At 44.2% G+C, this 20,333-nt stretch overlaps 1 protein-coding gene across 2 annotated transcripts in view; it reads left to right on the top strand.

Moving 5' to 3' along the window:
• robo1 (roundabout, axon guidance receptor, homolog 1 (Drosophila)) overlaps positions 1 to 20,333 on the top strand; it is a 178,147-nt gene that overhangs the window by 119,939 nt on the left and 37,875 nt on the right. Inside the window, exons 4-14 of one of the 2 annotated variants that reach the window (XM_018758786.2) lie at positions 1,674 to 1,794; positions 2,722 to 2,860; positions 3,094 to 3,221; positions 10,458 to 10,466; positions 11,460 to 11,584; positions 11,934 to 12,105; positions 14,262 to 14,467; positions 17,182 to 17,263; positions 17,642 to 17,807; positions 18,153 to 18,319; positions 19,601 to 19,722. In XM_018758786.2, coding sequence (XP_018614302.2) covers positions 1,674 to 1,794; positions 2,722 to 2,860; positions 3,094 to 3,221; positions 10,458 to 10,466; positions 11,460 to 11,584; positions 11,934 to 12,105; positions 14,262 to 14,467; positions 17,182 to 17,263; positions 17,642 to 17,807; positions 18,153 to 18,319; positions 19,601 to 19,722 — 1,437 coding nt within the window. The remainder of the gene's footprint in view (positions 1 to 1,673; positions 1,795 to 2,721; positions 2,861 to 3,093; positions 3,222 to 10,457; positions 10,467 to 11,459; positions 11,585 to 11,933; positions 12,106 to 14,261; positions 14,468 to 17,181; positions 17,264 to 17,641; positions 17,808 to 18,152; positions 18,320 to 19,600; positions 19,723 to 20,333) is intronic. The other variant, XM_018758787.2, reaches the window with a different exon arrangement.

Raw genomic sequence — 20,333 nt, 5'->3', positions numbered from 1 at the left:
TTATTTCTAACATGAATCACTCTGAGAACTGTGCTTCAGCACCGTGTAGAAGACGTGTGTAAGGTGTAAAAAAAAGAAGTAAGAAGGTGTAAGAAGTGTATTCTAATGTGGTGATTACACAAATTTCTGCCCCACTGGGCAACTCCCTGCTGGGAGGGTATGATGGCAAAGTTTGGTTGCTGTGCAATAGGCGATGCCACAAAACTGCACTTTGTGATGTGAAGTAGTACTAGTACCTCGGTAGACGGGGTAAATGATGATGTGAGCAGAACCGCGATGTTCTGGAATGTTCTGCTGTGTGTTCTGGAAGGTTCCGCCATGTTTGCCACATGGAGCTGTAGGTAGTTTTGTAGTTCAAGTCAAGTCAAGCTTTATTGTCATTCCACTACATGTGTGGACATACAGTGGGACGAAATGTCGTGTCTCGCAGGACCACGGTGCTGTGTAAAATAAGCATAAATATAAACATGCAACACTAGACCTAAGGACAGCTTTTAGACCTACATAACTAATTTACTAAGTCGATAATCTGAAATTATTGCAAATATACATATACTATAAACAGTTAACTATACAAGTTAGAGCTGTTGCCTTTGGCTTCAATGGTTACAGGTTCAACCTTCACTTCTAGCTATCAAACTTTCAAGCAGGATACTTATATTGAATTGCTCTAGTAAAATGACCCAGTTGTAAGAATAATAAAAATAATTGTGAGTACCTAAACATTGTAAGTTGCTTTTGAGAAGAGTGTTAAATAAATGTAAATGTTTTCCTGTGCAGATGGGTGTCCTCGCTATGTTTGTATTTTGGTGTGATTCCTCTGCGCCCATAGGTGTTGGAACATTCAGCTTGGACCCCTGTTTGCCTGGCAGAGGCGTTAGTTTGAGGGTCTCTTTGTTGGTTTAGGCATGCCTGGCAGGCAAGCAAGGCCCAGGCAGAGAAAAACATCTTTTCATGGTTGCCTATGTCTGACAGTTGTTGAATAAATTGTGGTGACAAATGAAGGATCTGGTCAAAGTGAGCATCTGGCGTAGTGCTTAGCTAACACATTTATCCAAGCTTGTTGAACAAGACAGCAGAACACAAATGAATCTGTTTGCACAAAAAAATCAACAAAGTCAGGAATTTCTTACAGTAGCCTGTTTAAAATATGGACACGTGCACATTTAGACTGTGCTCAGCCTGTGTGGAGTTTTGGTTTCCCCTGGGTGCTCTGGTTTCCTCCTGCAGTCTAAAGAGACGTTTAAAGCAAATTTATAACTCTAAATTTCCCATAGTGTGTGTGTGCACGCATGGGGGGAGAGAGTAGGTGAGAGACTGTGTTACTCTGTTGTATAGATGAGTCATTACCTGTAGGTCATGTACTGTAGTGTATTCAGTACTGTAAATCGCCTTGGATGCAAAGGTGTTACATAAATTCTACGTTGTATTCGTTGTAAGTTTACTCGGAGAAAAACATCTGCTAAACGAATAAATGGAAATATTTTTAAGAATGTAATCCTACTGTCTTCCTGACCGTGTTTTTCAAGTTGTGCGCAGCAGTGATAGGATAATGTTGCTCACTGCTCATCTGAAGCAGCTACACCATGTCAGTGCCTCCCATCTGATTCCCCAGCTGTTCTTCTTTCCTCTCGTCCTCCTGCACCCTGCCCTCCTGACCCACTGTCACTCAGATCCGAGGTGGGAAGCTGATGATCACAAATGCAAGGAAGAGCGATGCCGGCAAGTACGTGTGTGTGGGGACCAACATGGTTGGGGAGCGGGAGAGTGAGATTGCGGAGCTGACAGTACTGGGTGAGTACTCCTTGCTGTCCATGTCTCCAAACCTCCATTCATATTTCTGGGATTATGGCCTATGTATTTCTCACTCAACGTATCATGCTTTCTTTGATAAAAACAACTCACAAAGATGTATTTCAGATGAATTGACTCTAAATTGCCCACTCTGTGTGTGGTCTGTTTGTATTACCTTACAGTACTGTATAGATGAGTGAATAATTGTGGAGAGTTCATCATTGTGTTTATACCATTGTACAGTAAGTCATCTTGGATAAAGGTGTCAGTTAAATACTACCTAGTAATCATTGTACATTACTCTTGCTTTGGGGAAAAGGGTCTGCAACTGAAAAAAATGTAAACGTGAATAAATATATACAGTACATGATCACCTGTCTTTGTATTTGGTGAAATTTGTCCCAATAGGGAATAGTAGTAGGTCCAATAGTCCTTTGCCTGTCTAGAACAAAGTAGAACTTAAAAACAAACAAACAAACCTCAGGAAGTCATCTTATTGTGTGATATCATGTGACCAACAAGAGCTTAAGTACAGTAAGGATGGAAGAAAAAGGTGACTGAAACCTGCAATTGAGTTTTTGGAGCTCTTGAGGTGTCATGGGGCTCACCCCAATATATTTTCATTACCATTTTCTGCCTGGTTCTCTTTGGATTTAAAGGGAATATTATTCTGGGAACAATTGCAAAGCAGAGGCCATGGGAACAGAGAAATACTGTAAATGTGTCCTGTTTTTTGCAGGGAGGTGGAGATGCGCAGATGTTGTGCCGAGGGATGGTGGGGGCATTAGTGGGAGTGCGTTTTATTCACTTACTGTGTCTGTAACCAAATGATAAGAAACAGAATAAGAGGTAAAACTGCATCTGACCAAAGTGGCTCCACTGGTGCTGACCAGCAGGGGTGGGGATTTCCGGGGTGTCGCTTTCCAGAGCGGCCCAGCTTTGTGAAACGGCCCAGCAGTCAGGTGGTGCTAATGGAGGAAAGTGTGGAATTCCGCTGCGATGCCCGGGGTGACCCAGTCCCTACAGTGCGCTGGAGAAAGGAGGATGGAGACCTGCCCAAGGGAAGGTGAGCCCCACCTTTGTCACCTGCATATCAACATGCTGCTTCACACTGGATCAGTAGTATCGCAGGATACACACTGCATTTCTTCTGCACTGTTAGGGGATGCTGTTCTTCCCTGTTTGAAGCGCCTTTTTTCTGAAGTCAGCATAATGGGCAACATTCACAGATGTTGTTGTACACATACATGCGCAATTCGCCTTTTCATTTCACAATGTACATATGCACCTCGGTTCCAGGTTTGAAATCCGGGAGGACCACACCCTGAAGCTGCGGCGGGTGACAACAGCAGACGTGGGCTCTTACACGTGCGTGGCTGAGAACATGGTGGGAAAAGCCGAAGCGTCCGCTACGCTAACTGTACACGGTAACGTCCCCCTCCTCTACTACCTGTCGTGCTTGAACTATCTGTAATACCAGTACTTACCTACTCCTACTTGCAAACGGACATCTGCACTTACCTCTGTTCAGCTCTATTGATCTTGATCTTGATCTCTTCTACAGTCCACACACCGCTGCTCACCTGTACTCACTTTTATACATTTGTGTGTACATCTGCGCCTCTACTTTTACCTGTATTGCAGCACTTTTACTCAAATTTTTTTCAACTCACCTGCGCTTGTACTTACCTGTATAGACCTGTTACTGAAAGACACCAGTAATCACTTATACATCTTCAGTTAATTTGTACTTCGTACTTCTGTGTTCCCTTCATAGCTGCAAAGCAAACAGATTAATAACATTGAGGGTCAGCAGAAGAGCACTGTCAGGTGGTGTACCCTGAGAATGGGCTTAGCAAGAAAGTCTTTCTAATATGTAGAGGATGAGTAGCAGCATATTTCTTTATTTGCAAACCAAGTGGTCTGCTGATCCTGCAGGAAATGGTGTAGCAGTCAGAGTTCATTGGTAACTGCTGTTGTACCATAGAGTAGGGTACCTGAGCTGTGTGGACACAGTTCCAGCTATTTTAATTGTTTGTACATGAAAGTAAAATGCACTCTGATATCAGCTACTGGGGTGAACCTATAACTAAATGAGATATAAGGTAACGCTGCCTTCTGTAATGCAACCTGTCCAGTCACGTGAAGGTACAAAAGCATACAAAACGAGTAAGTGTCAGTTTTGTTTCGCCGTTTGCTGTAGATGTCGCCTTCCGTTGCTCTTCGCAGTGTCCTATAAGACAATGAAGCATAGGACTGTGGTCCCTTAATTTTAAATAGACTCCTAACAGTTGGTGTGTGCCAGCTGCTTTGTGTCTCTCACAGAAGATGAATATCCACCAGGATGGGTGTTTGAACCCCCAGCCTCCAGGGAAGGGTGCAGGGGGACATTTAGCACAAAGGTAATTGGAGGAAAGGAAAAAAGGAGGGGGACTCAATGAAGCGGTACATTTTAGAGGGGGTGTAGTGGGGGGCTTGTTGGTCTCATTCCCTCATTGCTGGTGTGAAACTTGATGAGTTTTTTTCTTTTTTTGGGGGGTTCATTGTTGTTCTGAAACAGGTCTGTTTTGTCAATCAGGCTGGGAAAAGCAGACCTCCAGTGAATAGAGACATTTCCTACTGTAGTGCACTCCGATTAGGTCTTTCCTGCATACACACTCAGTCTCTCTTGTTCTGCACAATGCAATTATTTTTTCATTCATTTCACAAAGCAGGGCTTTTAAAATACCCCTGGGCTCCACTGTTCAGCAGCATTATGTGGTACAGCCAATATGGCCTTCAACTGTCAATATCTATTTGCCAGGCTCTCTTCGTGCTCTTTTTTCTTCACAGATGATGGAGATTTCAAATGAAGGGAAGAGCTTTGAGGCTTATTAAAGGGTATTAAAGATATTTCTCCCCTTAAAATGCTGAGAAAATAACAAGGTGAAATGCACTTTTTACAAGTCTACTGCATTTCATTACATTTATTTATTTAGCAGACCCTTTTCTCCAAAGCATCTGCCAACGAACTCTATGTAGTGCTCTCAGCCCACACACCTTTTGCACAAAGGTGACTTACACTGATAGATACACTACTTACAATGGGTCACTCATCCATACACCAGTGGAACACACTCTCCCTGTCACCCACACACTGTGGGGGAACTTGAGCAGCATGTCTTTGGACTGTGGGTGGAAACCGGAGCACCCAGCGGAAACCCACACAGACATGGGGAGAACATGCAAACTCTACACAGACTGAGCAGGGAATCAAGCCCACATCCTCTCGCACTACCCAGGCACTGTAAGACAGTAGCGCTACTTGCTGTGCCACCATGTTGCCCTTCTCTAAATGTGTGAGCAGAAAGTGACTGATAATGACAGGGAAAGACTGCTGATGCTCTTTGTTGCGCATATGTCCAGACCAGGTTGTGGCTTGATGCCTTTTTGGTGATGCTTGTCCCTCACATATCCTTATAGGCCCACCCCTTGAGCTGTGGCAGGAGGGCAGGGCAGGCAAGGCCAGTGCAGGGGTATGGCCATAGAGGCGTCTGTGTAATGAGAGCCAAGTGGGCCCCAGTCTCACGCAAGGAAATGACATGTGTCTAATTACAGGCTCTGGTTCCAGAACCTGGAGGAACAAAAGCAGAGCGGGGGGTAATTGCTGGTCTGAATGGGGAGAGGAAGGAGGACAGCTGATGAGATACTGCATCCCTCTGTCTAGCCTTTCTGTCTCACTCTCTCAGGTCCACTCTTTCTTTCACACTTCATTTCTCGCCCCCCTCAGCCTACGTGAAACAGCAGCGAGCAACGACTGAGTCGGGAACACATGCATCCACTCATTTCCATCTCTGTGAATTGCTTTCAAAGAGGAAGAGAAACCCCAAATGACCCTTCTAGTGATGTGTCATCTCATCTGGGTTGGGAGGAGGGGTACCCTGAGCTTTGTACCAGTGGAATGTGCTGGAAGGGCAAGAGGAGGATGGAGAGATGTGGACAGCGCTTTTATGGCTACAGTGAATTCATTGTTTAATTCTGCATTTTTATGACTTTGAGATGCACACCACATATTCATAATTTATTACTGTTTGTACACCTGCCGCAGCATGCCATGCAAACAACCTCGAATATATAGTTACCATTCCAGACGGAAATACTCTTTTCTTGCCGTGAGCTGGATGTGCACATTGTTACTGCATGAAGGAGTTAGGGTCCAGGCTCACTCAGTCCTCTCTGCAATGTCTCTCCTGGAGGGAAGCTAAGCCAATTACCTGTTATATCTGCTGGAGTTTGGAAGCAGCATCTCTTGAAAAATTCAGCTTGTAAACTGGGGTTTGTAATGTGCTGAGTACCTTTAAACAGGAAGATTTGGGTTGGCTGGCAGCATACATTGTGAGTAGCATACCTAGAGAGTGCTGTAAACACTAAGTTACATTGTGTTGCACCAACACAGTGTGTGTGTCCACCTAAAATGACACACTTTCGGTGGCAACATCAGTTCAATACGTTTGAGAGCAACAGATAGAAATATTAATGGGAGAGTAGACGGTGTAGTGGTTAGCATTGCTGCCTTCCACTTGAAGGATCCACGTCTGAATTCTTCCTCCTGCTCTCGTACCCTTGAGCGGGGTAGTTACCCTGAAGTGCTACTCTAAAAAATGACCATGCTGTATAAATGGGTGAATCATTGTGACTAATTTAATATAATCAGTCACTTTGGAGAAAAGCATCAGCAAAATAAATAAATAGTTGAATTACCCATTTTTACTCAGGAAGTTACAATACATCATAATGTTGTCATTTACGATACCATTTCCTGAGTGGCTTCTTGTGTTAATGTATCTGTCAGTGACTCGCCCAACTTAACTAATTCATATAAACTGCAGTATCCCCGACTTAGCCTCCCTTTTATGACTCTGAACTATTCATTGAAAGTTTATTCCCATTTTATTTCTCAAAGAGAATCCCTGCAGTGGTTAAGGAACTGAATATATTTATGCATTTACAAAATAAGCCTATGTGTTTTTCAGACAGTAGCATGTTAAACCTGTAATTTTGCTGAAATGTATTAAATGGTTGGCATACTTTTTTTTGTTCCATTGGAAATTGGCTTTTTTTTTTGGTCTTGGTTATGAATGAAGATGAAAACAGCATAAAGTCCCCTTTTTTCATCTTAATTTTCTGTGCGACATGAAAAACTGTTTAAATGGTATGAGGCATTTGAGCATTCAGGGTATAAATCAGGGCAGGTCAAAATACTGCTCACTTCTCAAGTCACCGTCTCTAATACCAGATGCCACATCGCATACAGTATCTCTCCAGTTCCATTGGTTGGTATGCTATCTTTTTAGCCTCAAAGGGAAACTGTCTTGTTAGATTTTCCATTTTTTCATTCTGGCTGTAATTTCTCCAAGTCAAAGCAAAGCAAAATTGTTTTGCCTGGGGTGGGGAGGAGGGGTAACTTTTTTGCTTCTTTTATTTGGTTTTCTTGGAGTAGGTAACACTCCACATTGTGCTCTTTTGCCTTGTTTTATCCTTTCTAGGGGTTTGTTTTTTGCCCATTTATATGCTTGCTTGCGATACAGTGTATGGAGATGTACTGCTTGGCTCAGTCTCTTTGACTCTGATGAGGCAGAATAATGACCCCTGTTGGAGTCACTAAGTATTGGGGCCCTGGTAGACATCATTTAATCCAGAGGGGTTACTTAATCTTCAAGGAGTGAGAAGAGGCTGTCTCCCTGCTGGTTTGTGTCTCCTCAGAGGGGCTATAAACACTAGTCCTGGCTGTCACATCTTTGGTGGAGCAAGGCTCTGCACCAGACATTGTTGCACTGGGGGCCCACATGACCAGCGCAAACCTCCTGATTCTCTCATGGCATTCTTGCCTAGTCCGCTGAAGCACAGGTCCTCAGACATCCCTTTCCTTATTTTTTCTTATCCATCACAGCCTCATGCACTCTACTGAATGAATGCATCATGTCACCTTTGGCAATTTTATCTACTTGTGTTTTTGAGGTCCTCTTCTAGGCTGTGGGTCTTTGATAGTTTAATCGTATAGTTTCTGTTCCTTGAATAGTCCCAGATTCTGAATACAAGTTTTATCATGGTCACACGCTATGTTTATCATGGCTCTAGTGCAAACAAGGAATGGGCCTTAGAGCTGTAGAAAAGGGATTTCCTGTGTTCAGAAACAGGGTAGTAACAGGAATGACCTATTTTTTAAGATAATCATTAAGGAGAATGGGTCTCTTTCTGCTTCTAATTTGGTTATCGGACAGCATGTTATTTTGTTCAGAAGAGCAGATCTCAGCAGAGCCACAGAAGGGGGGCTTTGCTGACAATGATGGTGTTAACTTTGGAGTAGAGCTGCCCAGGAGTTCCATGGCAGAAGTCCGAGTTGTAAGGGAGGATAAGTTTTCCCAAGGGTGGACCTCTGTTTACTCCTCTATCCATTCTGTCGGTTCCTCCATTAGCTCTTCCACTGGCTTCTCTACTGGTTACTCAGTTGGCTCCATCGGCCCCTTCATGGGCACTTCTGTTGGTTGCTCCATCTGCTCTTCTGTGGGCTCCTCCATGCCTCTTCCATGTCTCTTCCTTGACTTCCAAATCTGAGGCACAATGTACGCCTTCCTTGTCACATGATACACAAATCCACCTCTTAAAAAACAGGACATTTTTTGGAGTCAGGGACAGGCATAGACAGCTGAAGGATAACGGTCCTTCAGCAACACTCCACTGAATAAACAAACAGCTGGATAAGACATACGCTTCTTATAAACATAGAGGTTACAGAGGCTTGGGTGATCATTGTGTTCATCATGGGTGAATTCTGATGCCATAGGGGAACGGTGCAATAACAGAATAGATAATATGTAGATAACAGTAATATTGGAAAAAAAAATAACTTGTTTCTTTGTGAATTCATCTGAATACCCTATCCTAGGAATAAATTGATTTTGAATATATGGTTAGGAGTGGGACTATTGCTGTTCTGGTTATACTGTTGAATATTTACAGACACACTTCAGATCCTCCTCAGTCATAGAGAACCAGTGTTCCACTTGGTATGTTAACCACAATCCATTAGCCACCCTTTTCTGCCACCTTACTTAATTGTTCTAGATCACCAATAAGCTCTGGACCACCCCAGCCATTCAGTAGGACAAACACTTATTGATGGTGAGTGAGAATGAGTGAGCGAGGATAGTGGTGTATTTATATGATGTGAAGTCTATGTAACTGAAAGGGCACTCAGTCAGAAACCTTCAGCTCAGGGTGTGGTCTTGTACCATGGCTTCAGGCAGGATCAGCTGACTTTAATAATCCAGTGCCATTCTCTGGCATTCCCTTGCTTCCAAAGAGGAAGCTGGTCAGTATTTTGGCCCTCAGGTCCCTCCTGTGTGTTCAGTCTCAAATTAAACACCCCCTAAAAATGTACTTAGTGCCGTTGCCAGCTCTTCGGGGAAAGAACTTCCACTAGGGCAAAGGGGTAACATATCCTTGTAAAATGTTCTGCTGAAATTCAGCTGGATTTCTGAGACATCATTTGATGTACAAAGGTTTAACAGACATGTGTGGGATGACTTTAATAATTTTGTGAACAATGAAATCTGAATGAATGAAAACAATGAAATCTGTTTTCAGTGTGAGACTGTGTTGGGAATGTTCTCTGATCTGCCATGCAGTAGAGATTTTGCTGTAGGTAGGTAGACCTGATAAAGCTATTTGTATGTTTCTCACAGTATGTTTGTAGGTCCCTGCATTTATGTCTGTGATATGTGTTCAAAAGTTCGTTTGTTGGGTGTCTCCACATGTTCCTCTGTAGAATCCTATGTAGCTAAATCTGTAGGGTACCTCCTATAGGTTGCTCTGTTGAGTTTGTCTCTAGGAACTTCTGCAGGTCTGAAGATTCCTCTTTTGGTGCCTTTGTAAGACAAATCTGTAGTTTCCTTTCTGAGGTTGTCTGTAGGATACATCTGAATGTTCCTTTGTAGGGAAAAATTTGTAGGTTCCTCTGTAAATCCCTTTGTAGGTACTGTACATGTGATTAGCTTTTGAATAAGTGGCTGAGTGGGGGCATCATGTTAACTGATAGTGTTTGCAGTACACCAGACAATTTTGTCTCTCAGCCAGAGCTATTGGAGTCTTGTTTACCCGCTGTGATGTCTGCTAGAATGTTCTCATTAGTGAATAGCCAGAGCATGGGACAAAATTAGCCCCAGTGAGCAGCCGTCCACGGCGTGTAGCATGTGTATATCCTCCAGCCACAGCTGTTAGAGTCCCCACCTAAAGAAGACGTTGAATGAAGACTTCTTAGAGGCCCTTGCTGCTTTTGGAAAATGCAGTGGGGAAGGCGAACTGAGACGCGAGCGAGCAGCTCTGGAATCGCACTAATCAACCGCAGGTATCTGGAACCTGCTGTGACTGTCTGGTCGTTACACAGTGTTTGCAGGTTTAGGCAGAGTAGCATGCAGCTTTGCCCGCTCACATTCATCTCCACTCATCCACTCACAACAGCTGGCATAATTTTCTCATGAATGACAAGTTGGCATCTGACTTTCTGTTTCTGCTCCATTTTGTCACTTTTACCCATAAAGAAATCACTATTTATTTACTCATGTTCCTTCTGTGTTCTTTTGTGTGTGTGTGTGTGTGTGTGTTTTTTTTTTTTTCCCCTGTAGTCATGTCTGGTAAGTCGAAATGTCATTCGCCACCTATTCACGATCCTGACAGTGACAGGAAGTTGTCAGAGCCGCTCCATCTTCCCTCCATTCCCACCCACCCACCAATCAGCACTCATGTTTTGGGTTTCGCCGACGACAGTGACAAAAGGACACTCATGGGTAAAAAAAAAGAGCTCTAAGTGAAATGCTAAGGTAAAGCTGTATAATTTCATTCTATTTTCCTTTGTTTTGATTTATTTATGGCCAAATATCCTTGCTTCCTGTCAGACCAATACTGGGTACATTTAGTCGATGGACAGTAGATTGCTCTTACATATGCATTACATTCTTGTGGAATTTCTGCAGAAGATGTATATTTTGCTGTCATGTTCTGGGTCATACTGCTGCCCTCTTGTAATAAACTTTTAAAATGCAACAAGCCCCTCCCCTCACACTCTACCCCCTCCTTCCATGCATAGTCCATCCCTTCGCCGCTCAGGGTGCGACACACAAACACTGTGCCCGAGTACACCCTGTCAATGCCATTCAGATGTGTAACTTCATTGTCGTGGGGCTCTGCGATGGTGTTAGTCTGCACAGATGGCTCACATCCCCCAACCCCCACCCCTCTACTCCCTTCCCCTCCCTCACCTTTCATTTGCATGGAAATGCTATTGGCCAGTGCCCTTCTCCATGTAAATATGGAGATGCAGGGGTCACACCGTTTTTCAATCCATTACATCTGCCATCACACCCCTGCACCGTGGAGCACATTGGTTTTCACTTCAGTTGCCTCTTTGCATGGTTTAAATAATTTAAATAGATGACCATAGACCTCACCTGCTTTGCATATGCAGCCCTATTTGTTGTGTTCAGATAATTCTGTTTCAGTCCACTGATGCTATCTTTCATTGGTAATAAATATTTATTTTACTAATTAGGATTTATTTGTTATGCCCACTTTTGCTGTATCTTGACCGACCATACGGTATGTCAACTAACTGGGCTCCTCTTCTCCAGTCCCTCCGGTGTTTGCTGTCCGCCCTCGGAACCAGGTGGTAGCTGTGGGGCGCACCGTCACCTTTCAGTGCGAGGCCACAGGAAACCCCCAACCCGCAATCTTCTGGCAGAGGGAAGGGAGCCAGGTAACTGTTCAGGTTCCAGTGGTCTGTCCTCACTGTGTCTCTCACTGACCGTGAGGTTCGGTACACTTTGTAAGACAAGTGGGAAACAGACAAAATGTCGGGAAGGGCCTCGTGACCTTCACTGTCATTAAGAATGTTTGCTGAATGTTGAATTTTTATGTGTGTGTGTTTACAGAGAATTTGCCTGTTAAAGTGTTTTGTGTACTCAGAAATGACTTTTTCTTTACAGTTAAAGAACATCTGTCTCTGCGCATTATTTGAGTTTTTCCATAGCTAGCACCTGCCATGAAAACTAGTGGCTGCCGTTGGCTGTTATGAGTCATTCCACTTCCCTCTGCCCTCTCGCCAGAACCTGCTATTCTCCTACCAGCCTCCACAGCCCTCTAGCCGCTTCTCTGTCTCCCAAACGGGTGACCTCACCATCACAGACGCCCAGCGCTCCGATGCTGGATTCTACAGCTGCCAAGCCCTCAACATCGCTGGCAGCGTCATCACCAAGGCCCTGCTGGAGGTCACCGATGGTGAGAGCGCATTCAGGCCATTCTCTTCTCACACTCATTGGTGGCTTTCTTTAATAGTGTACACACAGCAGAAAAGGTTCTCTCATGGCTGTAGTAAACAGTCACAACAATTTTTCAAAAATATGTCATGGAAGGACTTCTCAAGAAATCATCAATGGAACTATTTTAAGACAACTCTATGTAGTTCCGTACTTAGAAAATCCAGAACAGACAGACTTGCTGTACATAAGATATACCAGAAAGGTGATGAGAGGATAAGGGTTGCTCTTGCTATGGTCTCCTCGCCTTAGAGGCAGAATTTCCTGTCATATTGTTTGGTGATGTGTGGCATGGAGTTGTGGCATTGTTTTAGGAAAAACATTGTAAAAACATTGAGCTCCATTTCATATAACCCCTGAGCATCAGGTCAGCCACACTTTGACCTGTGACTTTCTCTTGTGTGACAGCAGCAATAGGAGTAGCAGCATGTGTGAACAGCTGCACTGCCATGACCATGGTTCCATGGTTTTACACATGCGAAAGTGTGCATTCCCCTCTGCTTTTACAGCTTTGCAACTGGCACAGTGACACGTCTGATACGTTAATAACATAGCACTCTGCATGCCTTCAGCTGTTTTAAGGCAGTGGGCTAAAATACCCCTCTCACTGTTTGTCTGACTGCAAATGCAGGAGGGGAGGTGGTACTACCTCCAAATAGGGTTTTATTTTAATTACCCCATATTTGTTTGGTGAAGGTCAGCTCCTGCTGCTGAATGATTAGAAAATTGCTTCCAGTTGTGAAAATTGGTTTTCATTCAACTCCACTCATTTAAATTCAGTTCAGTTCAAAGTCGCTCCTTTGGCATCGCCCCGCTAAGTATAGAACTGCCAAATCTACACCATCAGTGCCACTGATTAATAACAATAATAATCACACACACACACACACACACACACACACACACACACAGTTTGAAGCCACCTGTCCCAAGCAGGGTTGTGGCAAGCCAGAGCCTAACCCGGCAATACAGGGTATAAGGCTGGAGGGGGAGGGGACACACTCAGGATAGGATGCCAGTCCGTCGCAAGGCACCCCAAGCGGGACTCAAACCTCAGACCCACCAGAGAGCAGGCACAGGCCAAATCCACTGTGCCACCGTGCCCCTGCGTATTCTTCTTCTTCTTATTATTATTATTCTTATTATTATTATTATGATTATTATTATTATTATTATTATTATTATTATTATTATTATTATTATTAATAAAAAAAATACCACCACTTAAATTTCGACAAGTAAATATAATGCAGAGGTTAACAGAACCATAAAGTAGGTCACACTGACAGGTTACTATACAATAAATAGCAAAAAGTAAAAATTGCTGCTGATATAACACAGTTCTATATTGAAGCTGGGTGTCTTCTTTCAGACTTTCTTGGATGTTTCTCAATAATTGTTAATAAGTGTTAAAAGACTGACAACAGAGACAAAACCAACAAAAACAGCAGAGACTGTTCTGATAATATGCACTACTAGCATGTGTATTACAGTAATTTTAGAGTAGAATAATATGAAGAGTATCTTTTTCGGCCACCACATGATAGCGGTCCTATTTCGTCTTCCTTTTTCAGATGCTGCCTATGTGTACTTAGAATTTGTTTTCCTTTTAATTTAATTTTTTATATTTAAGGATCAAGTCAATTGGTGTTGGCCTAATAGCATCAATACATGTTCTGTAATTATTTTTTGTTTGCCTGTCCCCCACCACCCACTTTTTTGATAACTTATTTTTATTTCTGGAGATTTTTTTGCTCAGCATTTTGAAATTGAAGTTGTCAGAAAATATAAGTGTAAGGAGCTCCAGCGTAGAGGGTGACACAAAGAGCAACATTGTTCTCCGTAACATAAATTTTCATATTTGTAGAATCTACAGACATTCTAGAAGCAATTTTCCATTCCGTATGTTTAAACAGCATACAGTTGTGGTTTACAGACAACAACAGTGTGGTTTATTGTCTATGATTGCTCTTTAATAAATGCATAACCTGCATAGTCCCCAAAATTATTTTGCGATTATTGTTTAGCTTTTCCTCTGCCTTTCCTTTTCTTTATTGCCTTAATCTTTTTCTCACTTCTTCTACTTCACCATGTCTCTGTCTCTCCTCATTTTACCAGTGGTGTCTGACCGGCCCCCTCCAGTGGTCCGCCAGGGTCCCACCAACCAGACGGTGTCTGTAGATGGGACTGTAGTTCTGAATTGCTTGGCCTCAGGTACCCCCACTCCCACCATCCTGTGGAGGAAGGATGGAGTGTTGGTGTCCACCCATGACTCACGGGTCAGACAACTGGACACAGGCGCCCTGCAGATCCGCTATGCCAAGGTAGGGATGCCGAAAGCACAGAATCTTATCAGCCGACTCCACCGCCCTAGCTCTTCGAATGATTCAAGAGGATGAACATGTGCATTCCTTTCTGCTTCACCAGAATATTCTGCCTGCTTGACTCATCTGTTTATTTTTCCTCGAAATCAGTTTGCAGTTTTGCTCATTGACTTTGCAGAAGAGTAAAACTTCTTTCCATGGACCCAAACTTGCAACACAAATCCGTGATGTTAGCCGCTATGCCATCTACTGCCCATCAAGCTACAAATTCCTGCTCCTAGCTAGTGAGCTTCACTGAGAGAGTTTCACATGAGAAGTCCCATGTCATTATCTTTGTGAATTAAACCATTTCAGCAGTGATATACATATCTAGAGCTTTGAGCTCTAGTTGTTCCCCTGGTGAAGATTCTGTAAATATCTTATGAGATGCCTGATTTGCATATGCAGATATAAAGATCTACTGAAACCATTGAATGTTTTCTATAGAGTGTTTTTCTGAGAACATTGACACAATTTAAACTGCTTGTTTCCAGTATGCGGTATGACCCACGGGACAGTCATGTTGTGAGATGTGTTCCTTCCGGTCTTTCACTGTTTCCATACCACTGATTCCCTGCAGATCACTTGAAGCCCGCTCATAGGAAGCAGTGAGACCATTCATGATCATCATCTCAGTGCAGCCAAAGTACTGAAGGACCGCATCAGTCAGAGCTTGACCCTGTTTGACAGGCTGGGCAAACAGGCTGGGGATTGTCTTCCTAGGAAACCATCAGTTTGACTCAGTGTGTCATCATCGTCCACAGTAGACTTCAGCACCCAATTAGCTCCTTCTCCAAGTCCATTAACAGTGTCACTTTGGTCAAGTATGAGTCTGGCAAAAGCTACCAAGTGAATATTCAGGGCTGGACACAAACAGCAGCGAAACCAGTTTACCGGAATGAACCGTGGGCGACGGAATCGCCCACAAATTGCAATATTGATGTAATTTTTGAGCCAATGATCCATTTCTGTAATGACTTCAAACGCTGGACCCACTGGGAAGTCTCACAGAAGCTCTAATGTGCTTCTGCACACACACCAGGAAACACAAATACAGGAAGGAAATGTCAATTCTGCAAGCTGCTAACCCATCCATTTTTGATACATGACTACATTATATGCTTTGCTGTGATTATTGAGTTGGTGGGGGGTGCGGTGGTGCAGTGGCGCAGTGGGTTGGACCGGGTCCTGCTCTCCAGTGGGTCTGGGGTTCAAGTCCCACTTGGGGTGCCTTGTGACAGACTGGCGTCCTGTCCTGGGTGTGTCCCCTACGCCCTGTGTGTTGCCGGTTAGGCTCCGGTTCCCTGTGACCCCGTATGGGACAAGCGGTTCAGAAAGTGTGTGTGTGTGTGTGTGTGTGTGTGTGTGTATATTGATTTGGTTGATATTAGCAGCAGTCAGACAGTGCTACTCCCACCCTAACTGGTTTACAGCATAAAATGCTTTTGTCTAATGCAAATTATAGCTTTGCATAATCAACTTTAGCATGATTTAGCATTTATACTGTTTATATTCTTACTGTGTCAAATTCAAAAATATAACATCAGGGTTCAAACTGGCATCCTCCACACTGCATGACAACATCCCCAACCCCACTCCAGCTTATAATATTTCCATCTGGCAGAGACATGTTCTCCATTAAGGACAGTCTGGATTTTTTCACATCTGCTCCAAAGTCAGGAAGTTTTCCTACCAGTTGACTCCATGTTCTTGTGAGTTAATGTAACAGATTTAGTTGATGGTTTTGTTTCATCCAATGTAAAAGTCGTTCTTTACCAAGTGACACACACTGCAGTGATCTACTGTGTGTCTGCTTCATTATTTCATTCATTTTGATTGTGACACACATGCACGCACACATCACATCAACGCAAATCTCACAATAAACCAGCTGTTCTCAGAGACTGAATGTCAGCATGCTGTCTGTCACGCATCTGGACTTGCCACACAGTTGGGTGAAGTGGAACACAGCAGCCCCCTCACCCCCCATGCTGTCAGTCATTCGTCAGGGCCGTGTCCAGATGCACTCAAATGTGTTGGTGAGAAGGGGCCAGGGGGATGTGTCTCGCAGATGGAAGCAACAGGGCTCCTCCATACACCACACACTCACACGCCGATGCAAAGGTCAAAGGGCACATCAGTCAATTGCACCGATGTGGTACATTAATTAATGCTGACATGTCACTGAAGCTGAACTATCTGTCACAGCGGTGCCTCCATCTCATGCAGCACATTGCTTTGTTAAGAAGACACACTGCCAGTCATGCGTAGCACCTTAAATCTGTGGGCGGTTCCATTTAAAAGCAGCTCATTGCACCACCTGGTCCCAAGTGATAGATATGCTCCACATGTCCTCAGGGCTCCGCCCACCTGGCAGTCTGGGACACAAACGCAAAGCAGCCACTTCCCAATTAGCCTGGACTCCAGTGCACATCTGGTCTACTGGCTATGAACTTGGATTTGTGTTCCCCAAAGATGAAATACATTTGTGAGACTACCAGGTGACTGTAACAGATATCAGCACCACCTCCAAAGCGCCAAAGGGGTGACAAAGGACAGCATTCTGGTCGATGTGTCTTCATGCCAGGCTGTATGTACCAGAACGCATACCTCCTGCTTTGTGTTTCCTGACATTTTTAGCCCTCATGTCTCACTTCTTCGTCATTCCTCATCAGCTGGGAGACACGGGAATGTACACTTGCACAGCATCCACCCCTAGCGGAGAGGCTTCCTGGAAGGCCTACCTGGAGGTCCAAGGTAAGTCTCGCTCATCAGTGTGTGAAAGCACAGTTCCAAGAAGTAGCACTGAAGTCATCTTCACCTTGACCCAGTGGTGTTCGCTATCCATTGTGTTCAGGATACCACATCCAGAGATTCTGTTTATTAGTTATCCTACTGCAACGCAGAGTAAAGATGTACTGATAAAGTGCTGCTGTTGTCCATCTGGAAAACTGCTACACAAGACACACTGGAGATAGCACACTACATATTCTTCAACTGTTTTGGGGCAGTGGAGGGGTTAACACATCATGCCATTGTCCAGTGTCAGAAACCTTTCCTGTTTGTTTACACATCACTCTCTGTGCAACTGTTGTTCCCTAGTTTGATTGTAGTTTTCGTGACCTCGTGTTTCAGAGTTTGGAGTTCCAGTGCAGCCTGCTCGGCCCACAGACCCCAATCTGATCCCCAGTGCCCCCTCAAAGCCTGAGGTGATGGAGGTCACACGCACATCTGTCACTCTGTCCTGGAAGCCCAACCTGGCTGGGGCCACTCCCACCTCCTATATCATCGAGGCCTTCAGGTGAGAAGAGCAAAGAGGCTCAGGGACAAAATATATGTCTTTATTATCCCTGACCTTTCAGCTACCCCAGTCGCAGGGATATCCTAGCAATATATATATATATATATATATATACATAATTTAATATATATTTTTTAAAGTTATTCAACTTTTGAGGAGTACTAAGAGTGTAAATATTTTTTTTTTACTTTTTGTTGTGTTGCACTGCAGTCAGCAATCATTAACCACACTGATGTGTGTCGCCACATATATGCCTGCATACATACAGTATGTCTGTGCACCTGTGTGCACACCGGTGTGTCTCTGTACACGTGAGATAACATGTGTCCTGTGTACTGTAAGCAGCCACGCCTCAGGGAGCAGCTGGCAGACGCTGGCAGAACATGTCAAGACAGAGAGCTTTGTCCTCAAGAGCCTGAGGCCTGGTGCCGTCTACCTGTTCTTGGTGCGAGCCGCCAACGCATACGGCCTAAGCGACCCAAGCCCCATTACCGATGCCGTGCGGACACAAGGTAAGGGCGTCAACACAGCTCAGTCACACTTAGTTTATTTTATTTGGTATTTAGCCCCAACTTTTCACGGAAAGACTCATACAATCTGAAGTCCGCCTTAGAGCCACATGTTTCTTACTGAAGCAATTCGGGATCTAACAGCAAGCTCTACCTGCACGTTTGACATGAGTAAGTGACGGGGTGCAAGAAATTGGTAGCTGGTAGCATTGTAATCACTCTGCAGTAATGGGCTGATGTCCCGTCTACGGTGCACATTAATTAGTCTAGTGATCTGGGCTTCTGGGATAGGTGCTGGACCACCACGATCCCAACCTGGGCAAGCAGTTAGTGAATTAGCATGTAATCGATATGGGTTTCCAGACTGGCTGCATTTTTATCATTATTTGATCGATGCCGGGGGGTGCGGTGGTGCAGTGGGTTGGACCACAGTCCTGCTCTCCGGTGGGTCTGGGGTTCGAGTCCTGCTTGGGGTGCCTTGCGACGGACTGGCATCCCATCCTGGGTGTGTCCCCTCCGGCCTTACGCCCTGTGTTACCGGGTTAGCTCCAGTTCCCCGCGACCCCGTATGGGACAAGTGGTTCTGAAAATGTGTGTGTGTGTGTGATCAATGTCTTTCTTCAAGGAACCTTACAAAAGTCAGGGTTAACACATTATGCTTTAGAGCTTTTAAGAGTAAAAGGTTACAATCACGTGACAACAAGATGACGTGATGAAATCTTGTAGGACTTCCCATTTGCCCTTTGACATGACAAGACATAAATAAAATGTAAAACAGATGTAAATAAAAATTACAAGAGACACACAAAGCAGGAATTCCTATTGTAAGAGATACTTGGGCAGTTGTAATTCCTCTTCACTATTTGCCTATTGTCTTGTTGCTGTGCAGTTGTGTCTAAACAGGAGGAAACTTATATTTCAGAAAGCAGCACATATCACTGAAGTCACACATTGATGCTGTTTAGTAAGAATATGGGTTTCTGTTTTCTCCTGTTTGAATTTTTGCTTAAACTACATGGACATCTGAAAGATGTCTGTGAATGACAGTTTTCCATGTCAGTAGTCATTTTGGTAGTTTCCCGTGTTGTCAGTCAGTTACAGTTTTCAGAACCTGATGGGTCACTGCAGCTTCTTATTGTGCCAAGGGTAAAAGTGGGACAGTATTCAGTGGGACGAGTGTGTTGTTCCACCATGGGAAAGGGCTCGTTGTATGTGGCAACAGCAGAGTCCCTCAGGGAAGCAGTGATGGGGATGTCCCTTAACCACTCTGTACTGTGCCCACAGACATCCCCCCCACCAGTCAGGGCGTGGACCACCGACAGATTCAGAAAGAACTGGGAGACGTGGTGGTCCACCTGCACAACCCCACCATCCTGTCTTCGTCTTCGGTCAGAGTACAGTGGACGGTGAGTGTCAGGTCCTGCCTTGGCAATGCGTCCCTTGCTTAACTGTGATCAGTTCTGACGCTGTCCAGCTTATGCTCATGACCCAGTGGTCCACATCTACTGTGTCCACCATTAGAGTGACTAGAATCATGTTCTTGTTCTTTCAGAGCTATGTATTTACAACAATGGCGGCACGGTGGCACAACGAGTAGCACTGCTGTCTCACAGTGCCTGGGTGGTGTGAAAGGATGTGGGTTTGATCCCTGCTCAGTCTGTGTTGAGTTTGCATGTTCTCCCTGTGTTGGGCTTCCCCTGGGTGCTCCGGTTTCCTCCCACAGTCCAAAGACATGCTGTTCCAGTTCCCCCATAGTGTGTGAGTGACAGAGAGACTGTGTTCCACTGATGTCTGAATGAGTGACCCAGTGTAAGTAGTGTATCTAGCAGTGTAAATCACTATGGTGAATAAGGTGTGTGGGCTGGTAACACTACATAGTATACATTGAAAGTCGCTTTGGAGAAAAGCATCTGCTAAATAAGTAAATGTGCAACTGTGTGTATTCCATACATTTCCAAAAAATTACTCTGATAGCTCCATATACCTACATGTTATTCTCATGACATTAATTTAACAA

The sequence above is a fragment of the Scleropages formosus genome, chromosome 10 (assembly GCF_900964775.1).
Source record: "Scleropages formosus chromosome 10, fSclFor1.1, whole genome shotgun sequence".
NCBI classification, from domain to species: Eukaryota; Metazoa; Chordata; class Actinopteri; order Osteoglossiformes; family Osteoglossidae; genus Scleropages; species Scleropages formosus.
Note: the sequence above shows the minus strand (reverse complement) of the source record. Positions and strands in the feature narration are given on the sequence as shown.